The sequence below is a fragment of the Prosopis cineraria genome, unplaced genomic scaffold (genome assembly GCF_029017545.1).
Source record: "Prosopis cineraria cultivar Desert tree isolate PC_DT_omini unplaced genomic scaffold, ASM2901754v1 PC3, whole genome shotgun sequence".
Taxonomy (NCBI): Eukaryota; Viridiplantae; Streptophyta; class Magnoliopsida; order Fabales; family Fabaceae; genus Prosopis; species Prosopis cineraria.
In genome coordinates this window covers 2,215,240-2,239,971 of record NW_026555334.1, presented here as the reverse complement: position 1 = coordinate 2,239,971, position 24,732 = coordinate 2,215,240, and the positions used below count along the sequence as shown (strand labels likewise).

Here is a 24,732-nt window from a genome sequence, read left to right as displayed (position 1 = left end):
CTAAATGTTTGAGATTAGATTATATATTCTATTTTAATAAGACCTGAGCTATCCTATTTTGATTAGGATAAAGTTACAATGTTTAGACTTGGATTTGCATAGAACCAACTGCACCGCTTGAGCTGTCTAACCGTCTAACTTAGAAACCATGATGAACTAGATTTGCCTATACGCTCAGGAAAGAGTAGAGGTGGTGCACTAAACATTGCATGTGAGTACATCTCAAATGACAAGTCTCTTAGTTATTGAGTTTCAAAGCTAATATTTCAAGTGAGCAGATTCCAACTAATATTAATGAACTGCAAACTGCAAACAGAGTAAGTAAAGCCATTAAAGATGAGATGAATGCTGCTGACAGAAACTAAACTAGAAGCTTATTGACTTGCCAAAAGGGAACAAAGTTCTTGTGTACAAGTGGATATTTACTATCAAATATAACTAATGAAAGCATCCCTCATCATAAGCAGTGCTGGTGGCTCAAGTCCACATATCACATGAACAATATAAACCCAACCTTGATAAAGATAACCCAAGATATGAGCAAAAGCACAAATAATAATGCACAAAGCTCACCGCACATCAAAGAAAGGTTTCTTCAAGTGCTTTTCTAAAAGTTTCCGTGCATGCTCCCTGACCTGTAGATCAGTCAATTAAACATTTGAACAATGTCAGAACATGCCACAGAAAATGTGAGAGGGAATGGCTAGCAAAGTGTAGTTAAAGTCAGATTACAGATTAATAATAGATGCTGACAACATTACTCAAGAATATTAAAGACAATGGATTTCAGTTGTGCAAATATCTTTCACTCTAAGAGGTACTGAAGTGTTTTTTTTTTTTTTTTTTTTTTGGGGGGGGGGGAAGGCATAACGATTTAGAAAAGTATTTTTAAGTTAAAGAAAGAGTAACTACTCATGCAGCCACGTTTAATGGTAGAAATGTCTGAGTGGTCATGATATTTATATGGATGAAGGTTTAGGAACCAATTTTGATATGTACAACATTTTCAAGTCTCACAATGATATATTTTGTTTGGTTGATTTAGTTTCCCCCAAACTTTAAGTCTCCCTCTTTTGTCAACACAGTATTTGCACCTGGATATCATTCACCTCGAATCAGACCCTGGGCTAACTACTTCCAGGTATGTTGTTAAAGGCGAAAGGCACACTTAAGGCACAAGGCCTATAAAATGCCTTAGGTGGAAGGCGCTAGAAAGGCGTGTGCTTGAATGAAGGAAGGCGCTACCATGAGCTGTAGCTTCTAGGTGTTGCTGCTTTGGTCTGAACTTCTAAGGCGTCATAATAAGTTCTCTTTTATAACTTAAAAAGTATAAGTTAGGGTTAAACTTCCCTAAAAATTTTCTCAAGGGTCACAATAATTTCCCTATCAAGTTTAAAATTTCAATCAAAGATTATTTCTTGTAATAAATTTAAATCTTTTCCATTATGTAATTGTCCTCCCTTAATTTAAATTTAAATTTTCCCTATTTTCTAATTTATATCATATAACTCTCCATATTTTATATCATATTTTAATGGGTTATTTATTAAAAAAGAGCAAACCCATCATCTTCTTCAATACGCTACCCAATAGCAATTGATTAAAGTAGTCAGTGTCATGCTCATCTGCTCTACTTCCAAACCCAATCAACATCGTCCTCGTCCTCGTCTTCTCTTCTTCAATACCCAGTTCCATTCGATCATTGTCTTCTCTCTTCAATACCTAGTCCCAGTCAGTCGTCTTTGTCTCTTCTTCAATGCCTAGTAGTCGACTGTCATCTACTTGTCTTCTATTCTCTTGTTCTTCAACTCGCTTCAACCAGGCACTCTTGAGGCCACAAGGTGATTTCAAGCGAGCGCTTGACTAAACCCATCACCTCTCTTCATGTGAGAGGTGGTGACCCTATTTAGTGCCTCGCCTTTGCACCTTAGGCGCTAAGGCGCTCGCCTTTAACAACACTACTTCTGGCAAAGAAAAAAATCGAACAAGTTTATCTGGCTTAACAGAATTCAGGTGGTTGAGTGGCTGGCTTGTTTGTTAGTACCAGGATGCCATTTGTTGTGTTTTCCATATTTTGGTGAAGATGTGAGTTATTTTTCTTATCATAGTTAAGTTTAGTTTACACAACCTATAAAAAATTGTGGGTGGCTGAATAGCGTTTGCCTAATGTTATTTATTTTATTAAGTGATATTTTGATTTATATCTAGAAAACTGGCATGCACAATAGAGATAAACTTTTAACAAATTATGTGGAAGCAAATGATTGCAAGTTTGGCATCCCAATTGAGTAGACCATATGCACTTCTAGTCACCACAGAAATTACTTATCCCTACCACGTACAGGAAAAAAAATGAGAGAGGAGTTGAATCCCCACATTCCTATCTTTAACTTAGAAAAATGAGAGAAATTGCTTATCCCTATGTTATGGACCTTAGTTAATAGAGTAAGAGGACCTTATTCAGTCAACAGATTAACAAAAAATATCACACAGCACAATTAAAGACCAAGGCTAAAAAAGACATAAAGAATACACGTATTTCTTACCTGAGTGAAAATTATTATAATAATAAAGTTGAGGCAATTAGTGTGACTGCTACATTTATATAATAATAATGCGAATGCTACTTGTGTGTGTCTGTATGATTATCAATTGCACTTCAGCATACTGCAATGCAATAAAAGTGTACTAACTGGTCCAAAGACTCTTAAGATAGCTCATTCATGTCAAAATTCATTGACTACATTTAATAAAAGGGTTTCACTTCCTATCTCTCACATTCCATAATGATGTGACTGAAATGCACAAGGCAGTAGCGAGATTATCACATTCTTATCACTCAAAAAATATAAAACAATGATTTACATATGAGAATTTCCTTCATCAATTGTCTCAGATTACTTTACAATATCGTCTGTGATAGGGATCCTCTCAATTTCTCCAGAATCAAACATGCCAATTTTTAGAGAAAGCACAAAGTTTTCAGGGCCTGCTTGAAGCTGTGTCTAACTATTTTTGAAATTGATACTATTAATTTCAATGAGATATTAAGAGGAATCCCTTCTTGATGTATAGCAAGGACCTAGAAAGCGTAAACATTTTTTCCTTCTTGACAGAAGTTTCTGTATAAAATTCTTATTGTTCTTACAAGAAGATTAAATTTGGAAGAATCAACACTTGCACATGCCTGATGACACAACTAAATCAGAATCAGAAGTATTCATATATGCTTTAAAGTTTAAAATTGTGTCTCATACTAGTGTCTGAGATGTGTCGGATGCCAACACAACTTCATGAAAATGTTTGTGCTTCAAAGCATTATTGTTGAAAGTCAAGCATGAACTAGCTCACCCTGTTTTCCATAGAGCAAAGTGCAAATTTCCAACCAGCAATCCGATTGACATTACATAGAAGAGCATCAATCCACTCACTCTTCCCTGAATTGGGAACCCCGGTTACTATAGTTAACTCCCCTGGCACGACCTGATAGAAGTAATACAGAATACAACAAAACGGAATCATCCATCACCACTCAATAGAAAGTGTTTTATCATTATTTATCTACTGTTAAGTGATAACCATTATCATTATTAAACAGTATTTTAAAACTAGACCAAATAAATAAGAATAAAACATGGATGCCTAATGTGCTTCATACAATTTAAGATCTGGAATCATTAACACGATTTTAGCAATCAAGATTGTGTGGAGTCTTCATAGTATTGTCAAAGATGCATCTTATAACTGCCCAATAAATTATACACTATGCAACTCCATGCCTAATGAAATCATAAACTACTTGTTTCTTTTATTACACCAGATTGCAAGAAACAAGAAACGTGCAGGCTGTGCAAAAAATTAAGGAAATGTCAAAGGCATAAAAGCAATGTCAAATGCTAATGCAAAATATAGGGAAGCAACAGGTTTAGTCATGAAAATTTAGTTATGAGGAATACAAACATTTGTGCACTGTTTCTGTCCATAGTATGAATTCTTCAGACGTGAGAAATGGTTAGAAACTCATGAGTGTCCACTGTTATTTATATTTAGACTTACGCTTCTTTTGCTTAACATATAATAAATTTCGTTTAAATTATGCTTTGTACCTGGAAACCTAAATGCACATTTTTTTCCAATAACCTGAATGTAAATTTAGAACAATTTAGCTCTGTTATCCAATACATCGGGAGTCCCAAGAATCACTTCATTCACAATATAGACAACCTAGAGTTAATACAAGATCAATATTATTTGTGGTGTATTTTGTTCAATAAATAGTTAGCAAGTCAAATTTATAAAACATAAAATTACAGCCATCACACTTAACAATATAGAAATGCAATAAATTGCCATTACATTGTACAAATCATCAAGATTTCTCCACCCTGTTGAGATACCAAACTCGTAACCTAAGGTTCGATGATAATATGCATCGATCTCATCAAAGAAGTCCCTGAAATTAAACAATCCACGTATGGGATATAATTCTGCATTCTCAATTGTTTCCCTCAGTGCATCAGCACCTAAATACATGAGAACCTGTGAATAAATAATGAAGTACAAGGTTGGTACATCAATCATTGAGCAAATTACAGACAAACAACTTCTAATGGCTCTTCATGACAAGTTGGCTAGATAGTGCAGATAATGTGTATCTCTCTCTCTCTCTCTAGGCCTACGTTTGGATTGAGAAGAATGGATGGGATAAGTTAAATATTGATTTTGACATTGTCTTTGAGTTAGATCAGAAGAAGAGAAGAGAAGACAGACAAATAGTTAAAGAATAATCCATTTATTTGCTGAGCTTTATTCAGTATATTTTCTATACATATAGGCCACAGGAGAACAGAAGACTATGAAGAAATTCAAGGTTTCAACCACACTGATAGGGATTAGGGATCAAAACAGGGATGCTAAATTCCTGGCTAGATTTTCTCATACTTTGGACAATAGTTTTTGTCTCTTTGATTATCACCCATTTCCCAATCTTAGGAATGGAGGATAATGAAAGAGTCAAGGTTTTTTATCTTTTTGTTTATGTCTGACCTTCTGTACTTGTTAGCTGGTTTATATTGATATCCATTTTTATTCCAAAAAAAAAAAAAATTTCATTCTCAACTTTATTAGTATTAGATATTATTTTTAATTGAATAAGCAATAATTAGCTAATAGTTTACCCAAGGAAATAGGTATAAGGTCAGGGTTTCAATCCCTTAAGCAAAACTCACTCCGGTCTTGCATAGAAATCATCTTCTCGAAGGAATTGACAGTCCTTTTCATAAGTCATTTTACATAAAAAGATTGATCATTAATTGCTTTCTTCCAATTTTACCCTTTGGCAATTCTCTACGAGTAGAATAAAATGTTACATGAGGAACAAAATTTTCTTAAAAATGATGCACTTAATAAGGGTAAACTAGGAAATTTATTTCATTTTCAGACAGTATCAATAATTTTACTGCCCCTTCTTGATTCTGGTGAGATAGCAAGAAGTGATACACACATAGGACCAGGGGAGTAGATGATAACGGTGTATAGTTTTCAGTAAAATGACAAGTACATAGATTTCTAGTTATAACATAGTATTTATAGATGTTATAAACGAAACCATACTCTTGTCATGTTTGTATTAGAAAACTATACGGTTGCTATATTTTAATGGAAAAATCTAGCGAAGATACAAAAATATGATTCAAGTTTAATCTGAAAACATGAATTGAATGAAAATAAAGGAAAAATAAAAACAGAAACAATATAAAAGCAAACCAAAAGATATCCGACAAAAATATCATGTTATTCTCATGTGGCTAACATCCAAAATCTGACAGGATCTGAATATTCCTATCCTATTTATAAACTGCATCCAGCATATTTCATCAAAACCAAGAAAAACTTTAAACCTTATGAACTATCTAAAAATTCAACAGGTTTCTAATTCTACCCTTATAAAATATACACTTTTAAAATAAAATACTCCATCATTTAATAACCTTCCTAGTATTTAATAGGGACAAAAGGGTAAAGATGGACACAAAAATCATATAAGTAGCCTACTAATAAATATTCTCTCCCTGCCTTATACATAAGACCAAGGAGTATATATAAATCTATATATGCTTTTTTGTATTTCCAGCACAAGATTTGTCTGCAGCAAATTTGAAGAAATATCCATTTCATTATTCTTTCATTGATGAGTGCATGTGTTGAAGAGGGGGAGGGACCTACAGAATATGCTGATAATTACCTCATTTGCATCTTTGAAATGGACCAACCCCGATTTCTTTGGCCACTTGACCCGCCAGCATCTGCAAGCACAAAAGAAAATGGGAAGATTACTCTTCTCCCATATAAGGAAGAATCTTTTTGGGTAAAGGAAAAGTTATATTAGAAACTGAGAGGAGCAAAGTTGGAGGATAAGTCCATGCACATAGCACTAAAGAAAAGCCATGAGTAGATCAGCACCCCATTATAAATGTAAAGGCAAAGAAACTCCTTTGAAGATCCTGGAACTCCTCCCAACAAAATAAACCAAAAATAGTACTTCAAATTTCAAGAAAAATGGCATTAATACACAGAGCAGTAACAGTTATACATCAGATTCACTAATCCTATAGCAAAGTTCCTTAGGTCCAAAACAAATATCCTATTTATGTGAGAATAGTCAAACTTATATTTAATATATTAGAAAGATTTATTCCTTAAACATAGGAATATAATTAGATGGGATCATGGGAGTTAATATTTTATTCTTGATTTGATTTTATTTCCGTTATAGCTGTTATTTGTAAACTATATATGTACAATGCATCTATGAATAATACACACGTTTTCAAGAGATTCCAAACCACATGGCATCAAAGCCAATTCAATCAGTTGAGGTTTACAGAGTCACACAATAGTGGGTGCACTGATTCCACGAAGTTTGATTCTAGGCATTATCCTCTGGCACGACAGGCGTCGCACAACACGCCAGAACCCAGAGTCGCACAACGAGTCCAGAACCACACGTTGGTCAGCAGTCTTTCGCAAGCATCTGTGAAGAGTCTTCTCCTAGCATGACGTCCCCTAAGTCATGAGTCGCACAAGAACATATATTCATCGGCATTCTTCTCTAGTGTGGTCAACATCAGTTTTTCCCTCACACTGTGCATCTCTCTCTTCAGCTTCCATCAGCAGAATCGCATCACACCCAGGGTTAGACTCGTGCGTTGCACACCTTCCAACTATGGGTATTGGTTCTGGCACAGAAACTGACTCAAATATTAATCCATATGGTGGAACTTCCCAAGGGTTAAGTTCTACAGAAGGGACATCTACTCTTCTCATTTAAAAAAAAAAATCAATGGCTGCAACTATCGAGAATGGGCCCAGGCAATCAAACTTGATATCGATGGACGAGGCAAGTTGGGTTTAATCACTAGCCACTCTGAGGCTCCAGACGCATTAGACTCGAAGGCGATGGTGAAGTGTGACATTGATAATTCTATGGTAGCTTCATGGCTGATCAATGCTATGACACCACAGATTCGACGCTTCTTCATGTTTCTTCCAACAGCACAAGATATCTGGGAATCAATTAAGGAGTCATATTCAGATGGTGAAGATAGTGCTCATCTTTATGATTTGAAGACATGAAGTTGGCAGATGAAACAAGGCGAATGAGAGGTAACAGAATTTTGGTTGGACCTAGTTGCTATATGGTAAGAAATTGATCTCAACACAGAAGAGGAATGGTCCTATTCCAATGATGCAGTAAGGTACAAGCATCGTACTAAAGATAAGGGGGTTTTTTAGTTCTTGGCTGGCATTCATCACTCACTAGATGATGTTCGGAGTCACATATTGACTCGCTTCCCATTACCATCAACCCATGATGCTTTTGCCAAAGTTTGGCAAGAGGCTTCTCATCGTAAGGTGATGTTACCTACTCCTTCCTCTGTGCCTCCTTCCTCTAAAACTTCTGCTTTGGTAAGCAAGCATTCTAATCAGGGACAAAAAATGCAAAAGGCAAAATTGTGTGTGACCATTATAAGAAGACTGACCACTCAAAAGATAAGTGTTGGGATCTCCATGGGAAGCCCCCTAAATGGAAACCTCGTAAAGGTAAGTCTCGTGGTTACCAGGCTACATTTGAGTCTACACAAGACAAACCTACTTCTTTACCAATTGTTGATAAGGACCAATTAAATAAGCTCATGGAAATGCTTCAATCCTTACAATCCATCCAGTCATCCTCTCCATCACATAATGCTTCGGTGGCTAAGAAAGGTAATTCTCATTATGCGTTCAATGTTTGCTCCTCTAAGTCTAAATGGATTGTTGATTCTCAGGCCTCTGATAACATGACTGCGGATTCTACATTATTTACATCATATGTCCCATGTAGTGGACGTGAGAAAATTGATACGGCTAATGGCACCTCTTCTACTATAGCTGGAAAGGGCAATATTAATATCTCTAAATTTTTATAGTTGGATTTTGTCCTTCATGTTTCCTATCTTGCTAATTTGTCGTCTATAAGCAAGTTGACTAAACAGGCTCATTATAGTGCTTATTTTTTTTCCACTCATTGTATTTCCAAGATCTTTCATCAGGGAAGATGATTGGGAATGTTGAGGAGTGTGATGGACTCTACTACCTAGATGAGTCAACCATAAGTAATCTCTGATCTCATATCTCCAGCAACCTTACATCTACCTCTGAAAATGTTGATCTTTTGTTATGGCATAAAAGAATGGATCATCCCAATGTCCACTACTTGAGTCATTTGTTTCCTCATTTTTCATCTAATAAAAGTTCTAATTTTCATTATGATATTTGTGAGTTAGCCAAACATCATCGATCTTCATTTCTGCGCTCTGAATATAAGCTCTGTCAACCTTTTTCTATCGTTCATAGTGATGTGTGGAGTCCTTCTCATGTTCCTAATAGAATCCATGCCAAGTGGTTTGTCACCTTTATTGATGACCATACTCGTGTGTGCAGGGTATATCTAATAAAAGATAAGTCTGATGTGACATCTATTTTCATCAAATTCTTTACAATGATATTGAACCAATTTCACACATCTATTAAAATTCTCCAAACTAATAACGGCACTGAATATGTTAACAAGTCCTTGAATGATTTTCTTAAGTCTAGGGGAATCATTCACAAGACTTTCTGTGCTAACAGACCCTTAACAAAATGGGGTGGCTACACGGAAAAATAGACATTTACTTGAAGTTGCTCATTCCCTTTTGTTTACCACAAATTTGCCTAAATACTTCTGGGGGATGCCATTCTTACTGCCACTTACCTCATTAATCATATGCCTAGCAAAATATTGTCCTCTTCTACTCCACTTGAGTGTCTGCGCCAAACACACTCGCTTTCTCATCTTGAGACCAATCTTCCTTTAAAAGTTTTTGCGTGCTCTGCCTTTGTTCATCTCCATTCCTCCACCAAACTTGAGCCTCAAGTTATCAAATGTGTGTTCTTGGGTTACTCTTCCACCCAGAAAGGCTATAAATGCTTTGATCCTTCTTCCAAGCGATTTTTTGTTAGCCATGATGTCACTTTCTCTGAACATGAGTCCTTTTACCCGTCTCCTTCAATTTAGGGGGAGAGTTGGAGTGAATTTCAATTGACTCCTGACCGTAAGTATTCACCTATTGACTCTCTTAACCACCACACTCCTCTTGATCCTATACCTATACCTTTCATGCCTGAAGCAAAAGAAAATGCAGGTTCGGGGGGAGACAAGGATGCAGGTACTAAGGGGAAAGAGATCAAAGTTTACACACAGAAGATGAAACAGGATATAAAGGCTGTCATACCTAAGGCGGTACCAGAATTAGAACCGGTGGGAGATTCTAGGAAAGAAAGTCTACGAAAGGAAGGGGAGAGTATTGATGAAAATCTTGATACGGAGAAGACCTCAGAAGATGATCTGGAATTGCCAATTGCCCTCAGGAAGAAACCTCAATCTTGTACCCAACATCCCATTCAAAAATACTCATCATATGAAACCTTGCCTCCTAGTTACCGAGCATTTATTGCTAATATAGATGATGTTAGCATTCCTAATAACATCTACAAGGCCTTAAAAACAAGGGGATGGAGAGAGGCCGTCTTAGAAGAAATGAAAGCATTAGAAGAAAAAGGTGCTTGGGAGATTGTGCAGAAGTCGAGGAACAAGAAGCTAGTAAGTTGCAAATGGGTTTTTAGCCCAAAATACAAGGCTAATGGGAGCCTCGATAAGTTGAAGGCCTGATTGGTGGCTAGAGGGTTCACACAAACTTATGGTGTTGATTACCAAGAAACTTTTACACCAATGGCAAAATTGAATACTATTCAGGTACTGCTATCTATAGCAGCCAACCTTGAGTGGCCATTACACTAACTAGATATCAAAAATGCTTTTTTGAATGGAGAATTAAAAGAAGTTTATATGACTTTGCCACCTAGCTTCACTAAGGGAAGGGTTGACCAAGTATGCAAACTGAAGAAATCTTTATATGGTCTGAAGCAATCCCCATGAGCTTGGTTTGATAGATTCTCAAAGGTCTTAAAATTACAAGGCTACCAACAAGAACTATCGGATCATACCGTGTTTGTCAAAGTAGAAGGAGGTAAGAGGTGTATTCTCATTGTATATGTCGATGATATAATTGTTTCTGGTGATCATAGTGAAGAAATAACACGAGTGAAAGCTGCTCTAGGAAGAAAATTCAAGGTCAAGGACCTCGGACATTTGAAGTATTTCCTAGGCATGGAGGTTGCCAAATCAAAACAGGGTATTTATGTATCTCAAAAAAAGTATGTACTTGATCTCTTAAAGAGACAGGTATGGTAAGGTGTAAACCTGTTGAAACCCCTATTGTTGTTCTAAAAAGGAAGCAAAAATCTAAGAAGGAAGAGGGCAATTTTGAGGAAAAGGACAACACAACTGAGGAAGAGGAAGATAGGGAAAAAGAAAAGCTAGTTGACAGAGAAATATCAAAGGCTTGTTAGGAAGCTTATCTACCTCTCACACACAAGACCTTACATAGCATTTGCTGTGAATGTAGCTAGTCAGTATATGTCTAAAACAAAAGGAAAAACACATAGAAGCAACATATAGGATCCTAAGGTATATAAAGGGTACCCCTGGAAGAGGTTTGTTGTTCCAAAAGCATGGTCGAAGAATTATAGAAGTATACACAGATACAGAATGGGGTGGACATCACCCAAACAGAAGATCGACTTTGGGTTATTGCTCATTCGTATGGGGCAATCTTGTTACCTGGAAGAGTCAGAAGCAAAGAGTTGTCTCCAAAAGTAATGCTGGCTTTGAGTTAAGGACACTTGCTCAAGGCATAATGGAAGAACTTTGGTTGAAGAGGGTATTAGAGGAAATCCATGTCCAACTCGATCTTCCACTGAAACTGTATTGTGATAATAAGGCTACCATCAGCATGGCCTTGAATCCTATCCAACATGAGAAGCCTAAGCATGTGGAGATAAATAGACACTTCATCAAAGAGAAGGTGGAAGATGGAATCATATACCTAACCTTCCTACCAACAAATCTTCAAGCAGTAGACATGTTGACTAAAAGGTTACATAAACCCACTTTTGAAAGTTGCTAAAGCAAGTTGGACATAATTAGTATCTATGATCCAACTTGAGGGGGAGTGTGAGAATAGTCAAACTTATATTTAATATATTAGAAAAATTTATTCCTTAAACAACAACAACAACAACAACAACAACAAGCCTTTATCCCACTAGGTGGGGTCGGCTACATGGATTGCAAGACGCCATTGTGCTCTATCATTTATCAAGCTTTTAGAAATATTATTAATTAAGAGATCACGTTCAACAACTTCCAAGAGTGTTCTCTTAGGCCTTCCTCTACCTCTCTTAATCGGACTCAAAGTTATATGTTCCACTCTTCTCACTGGTGCCTCCCTTGGTCTTCTTTGTACATGCCCAAACCATCTCAACCGATTTTCTACCATTTTTTCCTCAATAGGTGCCACCCTCACTTTTTCACGTATGTGCTCATTTCGAATTTTATCTTTACGTGTATGTCCGCACATCCATCGTAACATTCTCATCTCTGCTACTCCAACTTTATGCTCTTGCTGTCCCGTTAGAGCCCAGCATTCACTACTATATAACATTGCTGGTCTGATAGCAGTACGATAAAACTTTCCTTTAAGTTTATTAGGCACCTTACGATCGCAAATAACTCCTTTAGCTTTTCTCCAATTAAACCACCCAGCTTGAATTCTATGTGAAATATCTCCACTGATTTCGCCATCATTTTGAATAATGGCTCCCAAATATCTAAACTTTTCCACTTGAGGTATAATTTGATCTCCCAATTTCACTTCCAAATTATTTTCGAATAGTCCTTTACCAAATTTACAATATAAATATTCCGTCTTACTTCTACTCAGACGAAAACCTTTCGACTCCAATGTCCTCCTCCATAACTCAAGTTTGCAATTAACCTCTTCTCTTGTCTCTGCTATAAGAACTATATCATCCGCGAAGAGCATACATTTCGGGATTTCCTCTTGAATATGTTCCGTCAAAACATTTAAAATCAAGTTGAACAAATAAGGACTCAGAGATGATCCCTGATGTAGTCCAATCTTTATAGGAAAATCCTTTGTTTGACCACTAGGCGTTCTTATACTAGTTTTTACCCCCTCATACATATCTTGTATGGCTTTAATATAAGCAATCCGTACTCCCTTTTTTTCCAACGCTTTCCAAAGCACTTCTCTTGGTATACGGTCATAAGCTTTTTCCAAATCAATAAAAACCATGTGTAGATCTTTATCTTTACAACGATACTTTTCCATTAATCCCCTTAGTAGATAAATTGCCTCTGTAGTTGATCTACCTGGCATAAAACCAAATTGATTCTCAGAAATACTTGTCTCCAATCTCAACCTGTGCTCAATTACTTTCTCCCACAATTTCATTGTGTGGCTCATGAGTTTAATCCCTCTATAGTTAGTACAATTCTGAATATCTCCTTTATTTTTATAAATAGGAATTAATGTACTTCTCCTCCACTCATCAGGCATTTTCTTGGACCGTAAAATCACATTAAATAACTTAGTTAACCATCTCACCCCTTCTTCACCTAAACATTTCCACGCTTCGATAGATATACAATCAGGTCCGTTAGCTCTACCATTTGCCATTTTCTTAAGAGCTTCCTTTACCTCCTTATCACGTATTTTTCGATAGAATGACAAATTTTGTTCTCCTTCACCAGTTACTAAATCCTCCAAGTTACTAGATGAATCCTCTCCATCATTGAAAAGTTTAGAAAAATAAGTCTCCCATCTATTTTTAATTTCATCATCTGTAACTAAAATTCTTCCCTCTTCATCCTTAATACACCTTACCTGTTCTAGATCTCTTGATTTTCTTTCCCTACTCTTGGCAATCTTATAAATATTTTGCTCTCCTTCCTTCGTCTCAAGGTTCTTATAAAATTCTTCAAAAGCTTTGGAACGAGCTTCACCCACAGCTCTCTTAGTTTCCTTCTTAGCCATACGGTACCTCTCCCAATTTTTCTCATTGTTACACAAATGTATGGCTTTAAAACAGTTCTTCTTATACTTGATTTTGTCCTGTACACTATTATTCCACCACCAAGACTCCTTATCTCTCGGACCAGAACCTTTCGATTCTCCCAAAACTACTTTTGCAACCTCCCGTATTTTTTTAGCCATATCCTCCCATATGATGTTAGCACTTCCCTGAGAATCCCAAATTCCTTTATCCAAAAGATTTCGCCTGAAAATATCTTGCTTCTCACCTTTTAATTGCCACCACCTAATCTTTGGTGTTACTACTTGTCGACGTTTTTGGATTTTACTCATAATACACACATCAAGGACTAGGACCCTATGTTGTGTCGTTACAGCATCTCCAGGGATCACCTTACAATTTTTACAAAGTTTTCTATCTGTGTTCCTAACCAAAAGAAAATCAATCTGCGACCTTGAGGCTCCACTTTTGTAAGTGATGAGATGCTCATCTCTCTTCTTGAAACAAGTGTTGGCAATCTTAAAATCATATGCCAATGAGAAATCAAGAAGAGTTTGCCCTTCATTGTTTGCTCTCCAAAACCAAAACCACCATGCACCCTCGCATACTGACCAGCTTCCCTCCCGACATGCCCATTAAAGTCTCCTCCAATAAAAATCTTTTCACTCTGTGGTATGTGTCGAATCAACCCCTCCAGATCCTCCCAAAATAATTCCTTAAGACTGGCTTCTGTCCCGACTTGCGGCGCATAAGCGCTAACAATATTAACAGTCTCACGTCCAATTATCATTTTTAAAGAAATAATTCTGTCTCCAATTCTGCTAACTTCTACAACGTTCTTCTTCCACTCCTTATCTGTAATGATGCCTACTCCATTGCGTGCACTTACTTTTCCTGTATACCAAAGTTTGAAACCTTGAATATCCTTAGCTCTTCTCCACGCCATTTTGTTTCTTGCAAGCAAAGGATATTGATTTTCCTTTGAATCATAACCCCTACAACCTCTACAGATTTACAATTTAATGTCCCAACATTCCAAGTACCAAATCTAATTTTGCTCTTATGGACTAACTTCTTTAGCCGCGTGCGTCCAGAATGACGCGGTAGCCCTTGCTCATTTAACACTACATCCGGGCGCCGATGCAGCGGCTCTAACTCACTTATCACTGTACTCGAGCCATGCAGCGCGTTACTTACGGGCAACGACCTAGCATTAACATTATAACATTAGCATTAAAAATTTATTCCTTAAACATAGGGACATAATTAGATGGGATCATGGGAGTTATTATTTTATTCTTGATTTTATTTTATTTCCTTTATAGCTGTTATTTGTAAACTATATATGTACAGTGCATCTGTGAATAATACACACGTTTTTTGAGAGATTCCAAACCACAATTTAACTCGATGATCACTCACAGCATCTCTACTACAACAGCCAAAGAAACTTTCCGTAATTATCCTAGTTCAATCTGCAACCTCTAGAGATCTCCCATATAAAGCCAAAATGACAGATAGCAATACAAGACAAAAGTCCCAAAATTGCTGCAAAACCTCCAAAACAAATAAGTCACACAAGCAGCAAAAAGGAGTTATCTGTTCAAGGGTTAAAGATAAAGTGGCAACCAAAAAATATGATAACAGTAAAACTTCAACCCAGAAACATGCAAAAAAACTGCATAATAAAAATGCCAAAAAAAAAAAGTTATCATAATGCTTAAATGAAAACAAAATGTTAAGGTCCACAAATAGGAAGTGTAACAGCTTGGAATGCACTTATGGATCAATAAAATTGATATATGCAGAAAATTCAGGACACTGGATTGAACCTTTCTTTCCCAATGCGACGAGCAAGTTCCTCAGCTAAGGCTTGACCAGGTAGATCTCCATCAGTTGCAAGTATAATGCGCGATGCCTGTCAATATGAAGATTTAAAAACAAACTGAGGAAACCCTTAATTCCTGCACATCCATAATTAAAAGACAATGACTGATATTTACATACCCCCTTAATATAATCTTTGCAGTTCCACAGATACTGATACTTAATGTCCTAGCCTCACAGAAAAGACAAGCATGAAATTATAATAAGGAAAACACAGGACCACATAATTAAAGATTGGCAATAGATAAGTGAGTGAATATTAATCATGCTCAATCTCCTTTAGATCTACAACTATATCGCAATCAAACAAGGGAAAGCAAAAAAGTGTAACTTGATATGAATGACAATTGTACTTTTTAGAGATGATAAAATCAATCATAACGTTATAAGCCTTAATAGTTTTAAGTTTTCGGCTGAAGTAGTCCTTGAATATGAAAACTAAAAACTTGACTCACTAAGTAGGTAGCAGTTCAATCCTTCATCTTACAGCATTTTTGGGGGGAAGGTCCTTCATATGGGCATAATTTTAATAGCAACCCACAGTGCCTTAGGCAATGGCACAGTAGTGGTCAAGGTTCTCAAGCTCATGAGTTTGACTCCATGTAAATTCACATAAGGTCAAGTTGACTCCATGTTTACATGCTTCAATAAACAAACAAATTTACATTGTTGTGTCATGTTTGCTTTACCATGGATTCTATAACTGTATTTTAGGTATATGTTTACATAGTTTGCATTTTATTTTTTAATTTTGACATTTTTGAAACTGAAGGATTTAGAGAAGAGTTAACACAAAAGAAAACAATTTACACTTTCTCGTTTGGGGACTTAATCCTATCTTGAAGAAGTTAAGGGGAGAACCATGTCTACTTGATCCTTACCTTCACATCAAGAAGTGTTCTATGACGGGGGGGAGGAAAGCAGGAAAAGCTGAGTTGGTGGACAAAAAATTCAACATATGATTGAATCTTCTGCTATGGCTGCAAGAAATAATACTGCTCCCTACCCAAAATAGTAGAAGGTGGAAAACCATGTTGAGATTGTTTTAATAAGATCAGTCACCTAATGCACACATTGAAACTGATTCATGAGAAGCCATGTAATTGTAAGCCACATGAACAAAAGGAGACTTTTGGACTTATGGTAGCTGGTAAGGAGCAAACTCAAGGTCAAAAAGAGCTCATTTCATTCACTGAGGAGATGATAGAACATTTAGAAAGAGAACTCTTGCAAAAGATACCGCATAAACAAGGCCAAACTTCGGAAAAATTCATTGGCATGGAGTTATGGCCCTTACATGTAAACCCTCCGTGACTCCACTTAAAAAATCCAGTACTTGGATATTTGACTCCCTTTCCACATACCATGTGGTAGTTGATATTCTATTCTCGATACATTTGTTCAATGTCCTGATTACTTTTGAAACAATAAGCAAAGCGAGTGGCCAAGGAATTGCAGTAAGTTTGAATAACATGATTTCAAAGCATATGCTTATTGGATCTAAATTACACAGCAACCTAATGTTTGTCCAAAAACTTGCAAAAGATTTCTAACGCCAGCTTAAATCTTATACTCATGGGTATTTCTAGGGAGCTTGGGAAGACTAACAATGCTAGGAAAAAAGGACTGTGCTAGGCTTTGTTATTGAAATTTACTGTGAATCAACGTCTCAGTTTCTGGTTTTTCATTCATAAAGGTTGTACATATAAAGGAGCCTAGGGTTACAGCAATAAATCTCATAAATCAGAATCTAATTGAGCCTAGGGTTACAGCAATAAATCTCATAATCAGAATCTAATTACTAGAATCTTTGACTATTCTAGTATTATTTTCTAATATAGAAACTAGTAAATATAATAACAGCAGGATCTGAACTATTAACCTAATAACAACATAGGCTAATAAGCCTTTGGGCAAAGGCCATCGGCATTCACCAATACTCTCTCTCTAGCTAGTGAATAGATGCTTATAATTCCCAGCTTGCTTGCTAGATTCTCAAACTTGGGCTTAGCTAAGGATTTGTGAGCATATCAGCAATCTGCAATCTTGTTGGAATATATCTAATCTCTATCCTCTTCTCTTCCATTTTTTTTCTTTGATAAAGTGGTGATCAATCTCTACATATTTGGTCCTATCATGATGAATAGGGTTCTTCACAATCCATATAGCTTCTAGATTGCCACAAAATAATTGCATCAACCCCTCATACTCAATTTTAGCTCTTTGAACAATCATTCAATCCACTGACCTTCACAGATGATGTGCTAGTGCTTTGAGCTCTACTTCAGCACTACTTGAAAACTACAAATTGTTTTTGACTTCTCCATGTTACCAAATTATACCATGAACTCCGCCTATGTTTATAGCCGGTCCCAAACCCAGGTTAAAGGAGGAGGGTTGTGTTAGGCCATCAACAGAGGAGGAGGGTTGTGTTAGGCCATCAACAGCCAACGTAAAAACTTTGTTGAATCTATCATGAACATGGATAATAGACGTTATAATGTTAATGCTAGGTCATTGCCCGTAAGTAACCCGCTACTTGGCTCGAGTACAGTGATAAGTGAGTTAAAGCTGCTGCATCAACCCCCGGATGTAGCGTTAAATGAGCAAAGGCTACCACGTCATTCTGGACGTGTGAGGCTAAAGAGGTTAGTTCATGAGAGCAAGATTAGATTTAGTACTTGGAATGTTGGAACATTGAATTGTAAATCTGTAGAGATTGCAAGGGTTATGATTCAAAGAAAAATCAATATCCTATGCTTGCAAGAAACGAAATGGCACGGAGAAGAAGCTAAGGATATTTATGGCTTCCAACTTTGGTATACAGGAAAAGTAAGTGCATATAATGGAGCAGGCATCATTATTGATAATGAGTGAAAGAAAAACGTTGTAGAAGTTAGCAGAATTGGAGACAAAATTATTTTCTTAAAAATGATAGTTGGACGTGAGACTGTTAATATTATTAATACTTATGTGCCTCAAGTTGGGACAGAAGCCCATCTTAAGGAATTATTTTGGAAGGATCTAGAGGGGTTGATTCAACACATACCACAGAAAGAAAAGATTTTTATTAAAGGAGACTTTAATGGGCATGTCAGGAGGGAGGCTAATCAGTATGCGAGGGTGCATGGTGGTTTTGGTTTTGGAAAGCTAAATAATGAAGGGCAAACTCTTCTTAATTTCTCACTAGCATATGATTTTAAAATTGCCAACACTTGCTTCAAGAAGAGAGATGAGCATCTAATCACTACAAAAGTAGAGCCTCAAGATCACAAATTGATTTTCTTTTGGTTAGGAACACAGATAGAAGACTCTGCAAAAATTGCAAAGTGATTCCCAGGAATGCTGTAATGATACAACATAAAGTCCTTGTCCTTGATATGTGTATTATGAATAAAATTCAAAACGTTAACAAGTAGTAACACCAAGGATTAGGTGGTGACAATTAAAAGGTGAGAGGCAAGATATTTTCAAGCGGAATCTCTTGGACAAAGGAATTGAAAATTTAAGGAAGTGCTAACATCATGTAGGAGGATATGACTTGGAATTTAAGGAAGTGCTAACATCATGTAGGAGGATATGGCTAAAAAGATAAGGGAGATTGCAAAAGTAATTTTGGGAGAATCAAAAGGTTCTGGTCCGAGAGATAAGGAGTCTCGGTGGCGGAATAATAGTGTACACATAAGAAGAACTGTTTTAAAGCCATACATTTGTATAACAATGAGGACAATTGGGAGAGGTACCGTATGGCTAAGAAGGAATTAAGAGAGCTGTGAGTGAAGCTCGTTCTAAAGTTTCTGAAGAATTTTATAAGAGTCTTGAGACGAAGGAAAGAAAACAAAATATTTATAAAATTGCTAAGAGTAGGGAAAGAAAATTAAAAGATCTAGAATAGATAAACTGTATAAAAGATGAAAAGGGAAGAATTTTAGTTACAGATAATGAAATTAAAAATAGATGGGAGACTTATTTTTTCAAACTTTTCAATGATGGAGAGGGTTTATCTAGTAACTTGAAGGATTTAATAACCCGTGAAAGAGAACAAAATTTGTCATTCTATCAAATAATACGTGATAAGGAGGTAAAAAAAGCTATTAAGAAAATGGCAAATGATAGAGCCAACGAACCTGATTGTATATCTATTGAAGTGTGGAAATGTTTAGGTGAAGAAAGGGTGAGATGGTTTGCTAAATTATTTAATGTGATTTTACGATCCAAGAAAATACCTAACGAGTAGATGAGAAGTACATTAATTCCTATTTATAAAAATAAAGGGAATATCTAGAATTGTACTAACTATAGAGGGATTAAACTCATAAGCCATATGATGAAATTGTGGGAGAAAGTAATTGAGCACAGGTTAAGATTGGAGACAAGTATTTCTAAGAATCAATTTGGTTTTATGCCAGGTAGATCGACGACAAAGGCGATTTATCTACTAAGGGGATTAAAGAAAACGTATCATTGTAAAGATAAAGATTTACACATGATTTTTATTGATTTGAAAAAAGCTTATGACAGTATAACAAGAGAAGTGCTTTAGAAAGCTTTGGAAGAGAAGGAGTACAGATCGCTTATATTAAAGTCATACAAGATATGTATGAGGGGGTAAAAACTAGTATAAGAACATTTAGTGGTCAAACAAAGAACTTTCCTATAAAGATTGGATTACATTAGGGATCATCTTTGGGTCCTTATCTATTTAACTTGATCCTAAATGTTTTGACGGAACATATTCAAGGGGAAATTCCAAAATGTATGCTCTTCACGAATAATATAGTTCTTATAGCAAAACAAGAGAAGAGGTTAATTGTAAACTTGAGTTATGAAGGAGGACATTAAAGTCGAAAGATTTTCGTCTGAGTAGGAGTAAGACAGAATATTTATATTATAAATTTGTTAGAAACTAATCGACAGTAATTTGAAAGTAAAATTGAAAGATCAAATTATATCTCAAGTGAAAAAGTTTAGATATTTGAGAGTCGTTATTCAAAATGATGGCGAAATTAATGGAAACATTTCACATAGGATTCAAGCTAGGTGGTTTAATTGAAAAAAAGCTAAAGGAGTTATTTGCGATTGTAAGGTACCTAATAAACTTAAAGGAAAGTTTTATCATACTGCTATCAAACAGGCTATGTTATATAGTAATGAATACTAGGCTCTAACAGGATAGCAAGAGCATAAAATTGGAATAACAGAGATGAGAATGTTACGATAGATGTGTGGACATACACGTAAAGATAAAATTCGAAATGAGCACGTACACGAAAAAGTGAAGGTAACACCTATTGAAGAAAAAATGATAGAAAATCGTTTGAGATGGTTTGAGCATGTACAAAGAAGATCGCGAGAGACACCAATGAGAAGAGTGGAACATATAACTTTGAGCCCTGTTAAGAGAGATGGAGAAGGCCTAAGAGAACACTCTTAAAAGTTGTTGAACGCGATCTTTTAATTAATAATATTCCTAAAAGCTTGATAAATGATATAGCACAATGACGTCTTGCAATCCATGTAGCCAACCCCACCTAATGAGATAAAGGCTTCTTCTTCTTCTTGTTGTTGAACTTGGTTAGATTGACTAGAAAATGGGCTCATGCTTACAGGATATGCTAAATTGGGTCTAGTGTGGGATAAGTATATCCAACTTCCTAGCTAGATGTTGATATATATCTTTATCTGCAAGAGGGCAGCCTTTAGCACCTTAAGGATACAATATCCTTTAGCAAGTAGTCTCTTGACGCATTCAATTTCATTGAGATCATCTCCAATAATATTGTTGTCATCCACATTGACTATTAAGATAGCATTCTTTCCACCATTGTGATTTATGAACAGTATGTGACTTGACTAACATTGATACTACCCACACCTTTGTACAGCCTTTGAGAATCATTCAAACCTTGCTCGAGGAGACTATTTGAGGCCATATAGTGATTTTTGTAACCAAAACACCTTATTTTGGTTTCTTCTATTATTGAATTCAGGAGGAATCTCCATGTCACCTCTTCTTCTAGTCTTCCACTTAGGAAAACATTCTTCACATCCATTTGACACAATGGCCAACTAAAATTTGCAGCTAATGAGTAATACCTTGATGGTATTGAATTTTGCCGTTGGTGCAAAAGTCTCTTGATAGTTTATCTCATAGATCCTAGGTGAATCCTTAGCCACCAACCATGCTGTGTGCATGTTCAAACTGCCATCAGCATTATATTTGTTAGTCAAAACCCATTTGCAACCAACAGTAGTCTTACCCTTTGGCAGTTCTATTATCTCCCATGTTTTGTTCCTTTCCAAAGCTGCCATTTTCTCATCAATTGCAGCTCTCCATGCAAGAACTTTCATACCTCTATCTATATCTTTAGGGATCTGTTCAGCTAAAATACTGGCTGTGAAAGTTTTCATAGTAGGTGATAAATTCTCATGGGACACAACTCCTTATGGGATGTTTAGAACAAGATCTTGCTGATATATAAATAATATATAAATAAGAGTTAGTTATATGTTACAGGGGATATATTCATTAGTTGTTGTTTTTAGAGTTTAGTGTTAGTAAATATAGCCCTACATCCAAATGCGTGGTGTGTATTGTTTCTCTTAATGAATCACAGTATTGTTCAGGAATTCTCCTCTATTCTCTCTTTCTCTCCTCTACCTACCTTTCTTCTTCCCTTCTCCTCTTTCTACCATATTAGTGGTATCCAGAGCTTATCTTTCCTCACCTTTATATGCCAGAAATGCATTCCCAAGCTGCATTCAAGAAGATGACAGATTGGAATAATGCAAGTCTTTGTACCTTGGAGAATCAACTCCAAGCTCTCACTGCCCAAATAGCTCAACTTGTCCAACATTTTGATGAATCTCGCAACGGTAGAAGGTCATCTTCCAACAACAGAGGCAACATCCATCAATCCAAACTAGAATGTCAAGATCCTAGCGAGATGACATTCTTGGGTGCTTTTGAAGTGCGAACATTATTTTCACTTGGATGAAACACTAGATTCTCGAAAGGTTACCACGGCATGCATTCACCTAGACAAGAAGGCATTCTGATGGCATCAACCTTTTGCGTAGATAAAGAGGGGTGAACAGCTTTCTTGGGAAGATTATGTGGAAGCCTTAAAGACATGTGTAGCAAGACTAGACGAGGACCTTGCTGCTCAAGATTATATCTTGAGGCCTTGATCAATGCAAGAAGCTCGAAGCATCATACAACTGCAAGATCTCAATCTTCAAAGAGTAGGAGACACACAAAGTCCTGAGGGCAACGAGTCTTCATATTCGTGATGGGTTTCAGAATGCTTTGCTGGGTTCAGATAAGTGCATAGCATCGCAAAACACATCTATTGGTGGTGGGTCCCAACATGTTGTGGATTAAAACAGCCTTTCCCTTGAAATTCATTCTTTTTATTTGAAAACTGGTCCTATTCCCTGTTTCTTCGAGTGCAAAAGCCTCTCCTTCAAAAACTAACTGGAAAATCCCAAAAAAGTTGAACCCAAAAAAAGCAGCAAAGAACAAGGTTCAAAATATTTGTCTTTTCTTTCCTCAAAAGTTCTGCCCTTTCATTTGGGTTCAAGTGCTGGGCAATTTTCAGGCTGAAAAGTCAAAGCCACAGTTGTCATATAGGGGTCATTTTCAAAAGCAAAAGCTGTGTCCATTTTCCTTTAATAGGCATAAAGGAGCTTTGAAATTGGATTACTCATGTTGGGTTGTGCAAGGTGATAGGGATGGTAGAGAAAATATCAAATAAAAGGGTTGGATGGAAGCAAGGCAGAATTATCACAGGAATATTGGTTCAATGGAGAAGCTTGCAGATGAAGAGGCTACTTTGCTGTCTCAATATAATTTTCAAAGACAATTTCCACAATTTTCTCTTGTTTTGGGGAGGAGAGTATTGATATATAAATATTATATAAATAAGAGTTAGTTATCTGTTGCGGGGGGATATATTGATTAGTTGCTATTATTAGAGTTTAGCTTCAGTATATATAGCCCCTAAGTCCGAATAAGTGGTGTGTATTGATTCTCTCAATGAATCAAAGTGTTATTCAGGAATTCTCCTCCATTCTCTCTTTCTTTCTTTTACCTAGCTCTATTCTTCCCTTCTCTTTCTACCATATCACTTACCCCCTTTCTCAATGTGATAGGCCATCCAAGATCATTAAATTGAGGATTTGAGGCTGGATTGGAAGATTGGCATGATGTTGTAGATCCTTCGGTGTTGGCAGGCTGTTCTGAATTTGCTACCAAGGGCTGGACAGCAGCTGGCAACTCTGTTATATCATTCTGGATAGGACTTGAGGCGTTCTAGTAATTTTGTAACCTGTTCGTCATGAGTTTGAGACTGTTCAGGTTGAGTTGGAGAGGTGTTATGTTGATTTTCAGGTTGGTTTTCATGTGGTGCAGATCTGTTTTCAGCTTTGTTGAATGGTTGGAAGTAAGAGGGTTGAAGATAGGAAGCCTTTGGCTGTGTTGCTTATGTTGGGCAGGCACTTGACAGTGGCCATTCCTCTATAGTAGTGTCAATGTCCCCATGAATGGGCAGCTTCTGATAATATGTGTGGTGTTCAATAAAGGTAACATCATTTGAAAAAAGATATTTATGAGGAGGGTGGCAATATTTGTACCCCTTTTGTGCATGAGAATAATCCAAGAAAACACATTTCAAGGCTCCAGCATCCAGTTTGGAGGTATGAGGAATATGAGCAAAGGCAATGCACCCAAAGACCTTTAGAGGTAAGGAGTTGAGAAGTTACGAGGCAGGATAATTGTTATGAGAAATATTTGAGAAGAAAGTATTCACCAAAAGACCGTTCAATCCCAATACATTTGGGTATTTATAATAACCTAATATTCCCTCACTTATTATTAACATGCCATTCTGTTTTTTACTACTACAAACTATTATCCATACTAACAGAAAAAGGTCCCATATCAGTATTATCAAATCAACACATAACAATAATGCACAAGTAGAACCTAATAAGGTGTTTTGAAACCAAGTGTCTTGGAGGGGTATCGATTAATAAGATAAACAAAGAGGAGAACAGCAATCACCTCAAAAAGTTTTATGAAGATTTGAGCCAAGTGAGAGGGATCAAGTGATATCAAGGTTATGGCGATTCTACTATTCAAACCTCAAAGATTTTGCTAAGGTGTTTAGGGGCAAGATGTTTGACGATAAATACCATGAGGTGAGATAATTTTTAAAGGTTGAACTAAGATATTCTTTGGCATTGTAAGTGAGTAGAGTTTGAATTTTAGCGTGGAATTGAGTTTGAATCATGCAGTAAAAT

At 36.4% G+C, this 24,732-nt stretch overlaps 1 protein-coding gene across 3 annotated transcripts in view; it reads right to left on the bottom strand.

Annotated features, from left to right (window-relative positions):
• LOC129305269 (twinkle homolog protein, chloroplastic/mitochondrial) overlaps window positions 1-24,732 on the bottom strand; it is a 41,960-nt gene that overhangs the window by 4,525 nt on the left and 12,703 nt on the right. For all 3 annotated transcript variants that reach the window (XR_008591948.1, XM_054945284.1, XM_054945285.1), the window contains exons 10-15: window positions 15,550-15,597; window positions 15,375-15,460; window positions 6,245-6,305; window positions 4,357-4,539; window positions 3,352-3,483; window positions 574-635 (exon numbers count right to left, since the gene is read on the bottom strand). Coding sequence is in view for 2 of the 3 variants with exons in the window: in XM_054945284.1 (XP_054801259.1) it covers window positions 574-635; window positions 3,352-3,483; window positions 4,357-4,539; window positions 6,245-6,305; window positions 15,375-15,460; window positions 15,550-15,597 (572 nt within the window). In the remaining variant the exon portion in view is untranslated. The remainder of the gene's footprint in view (window positions 1-573; window positions 636-3,351; window positions 3,484-4,356; window positions 4,540-6,244; window positions 6,306-15,374; window positions 15,461-15,549; window positions 15,598-24,732) is intronic.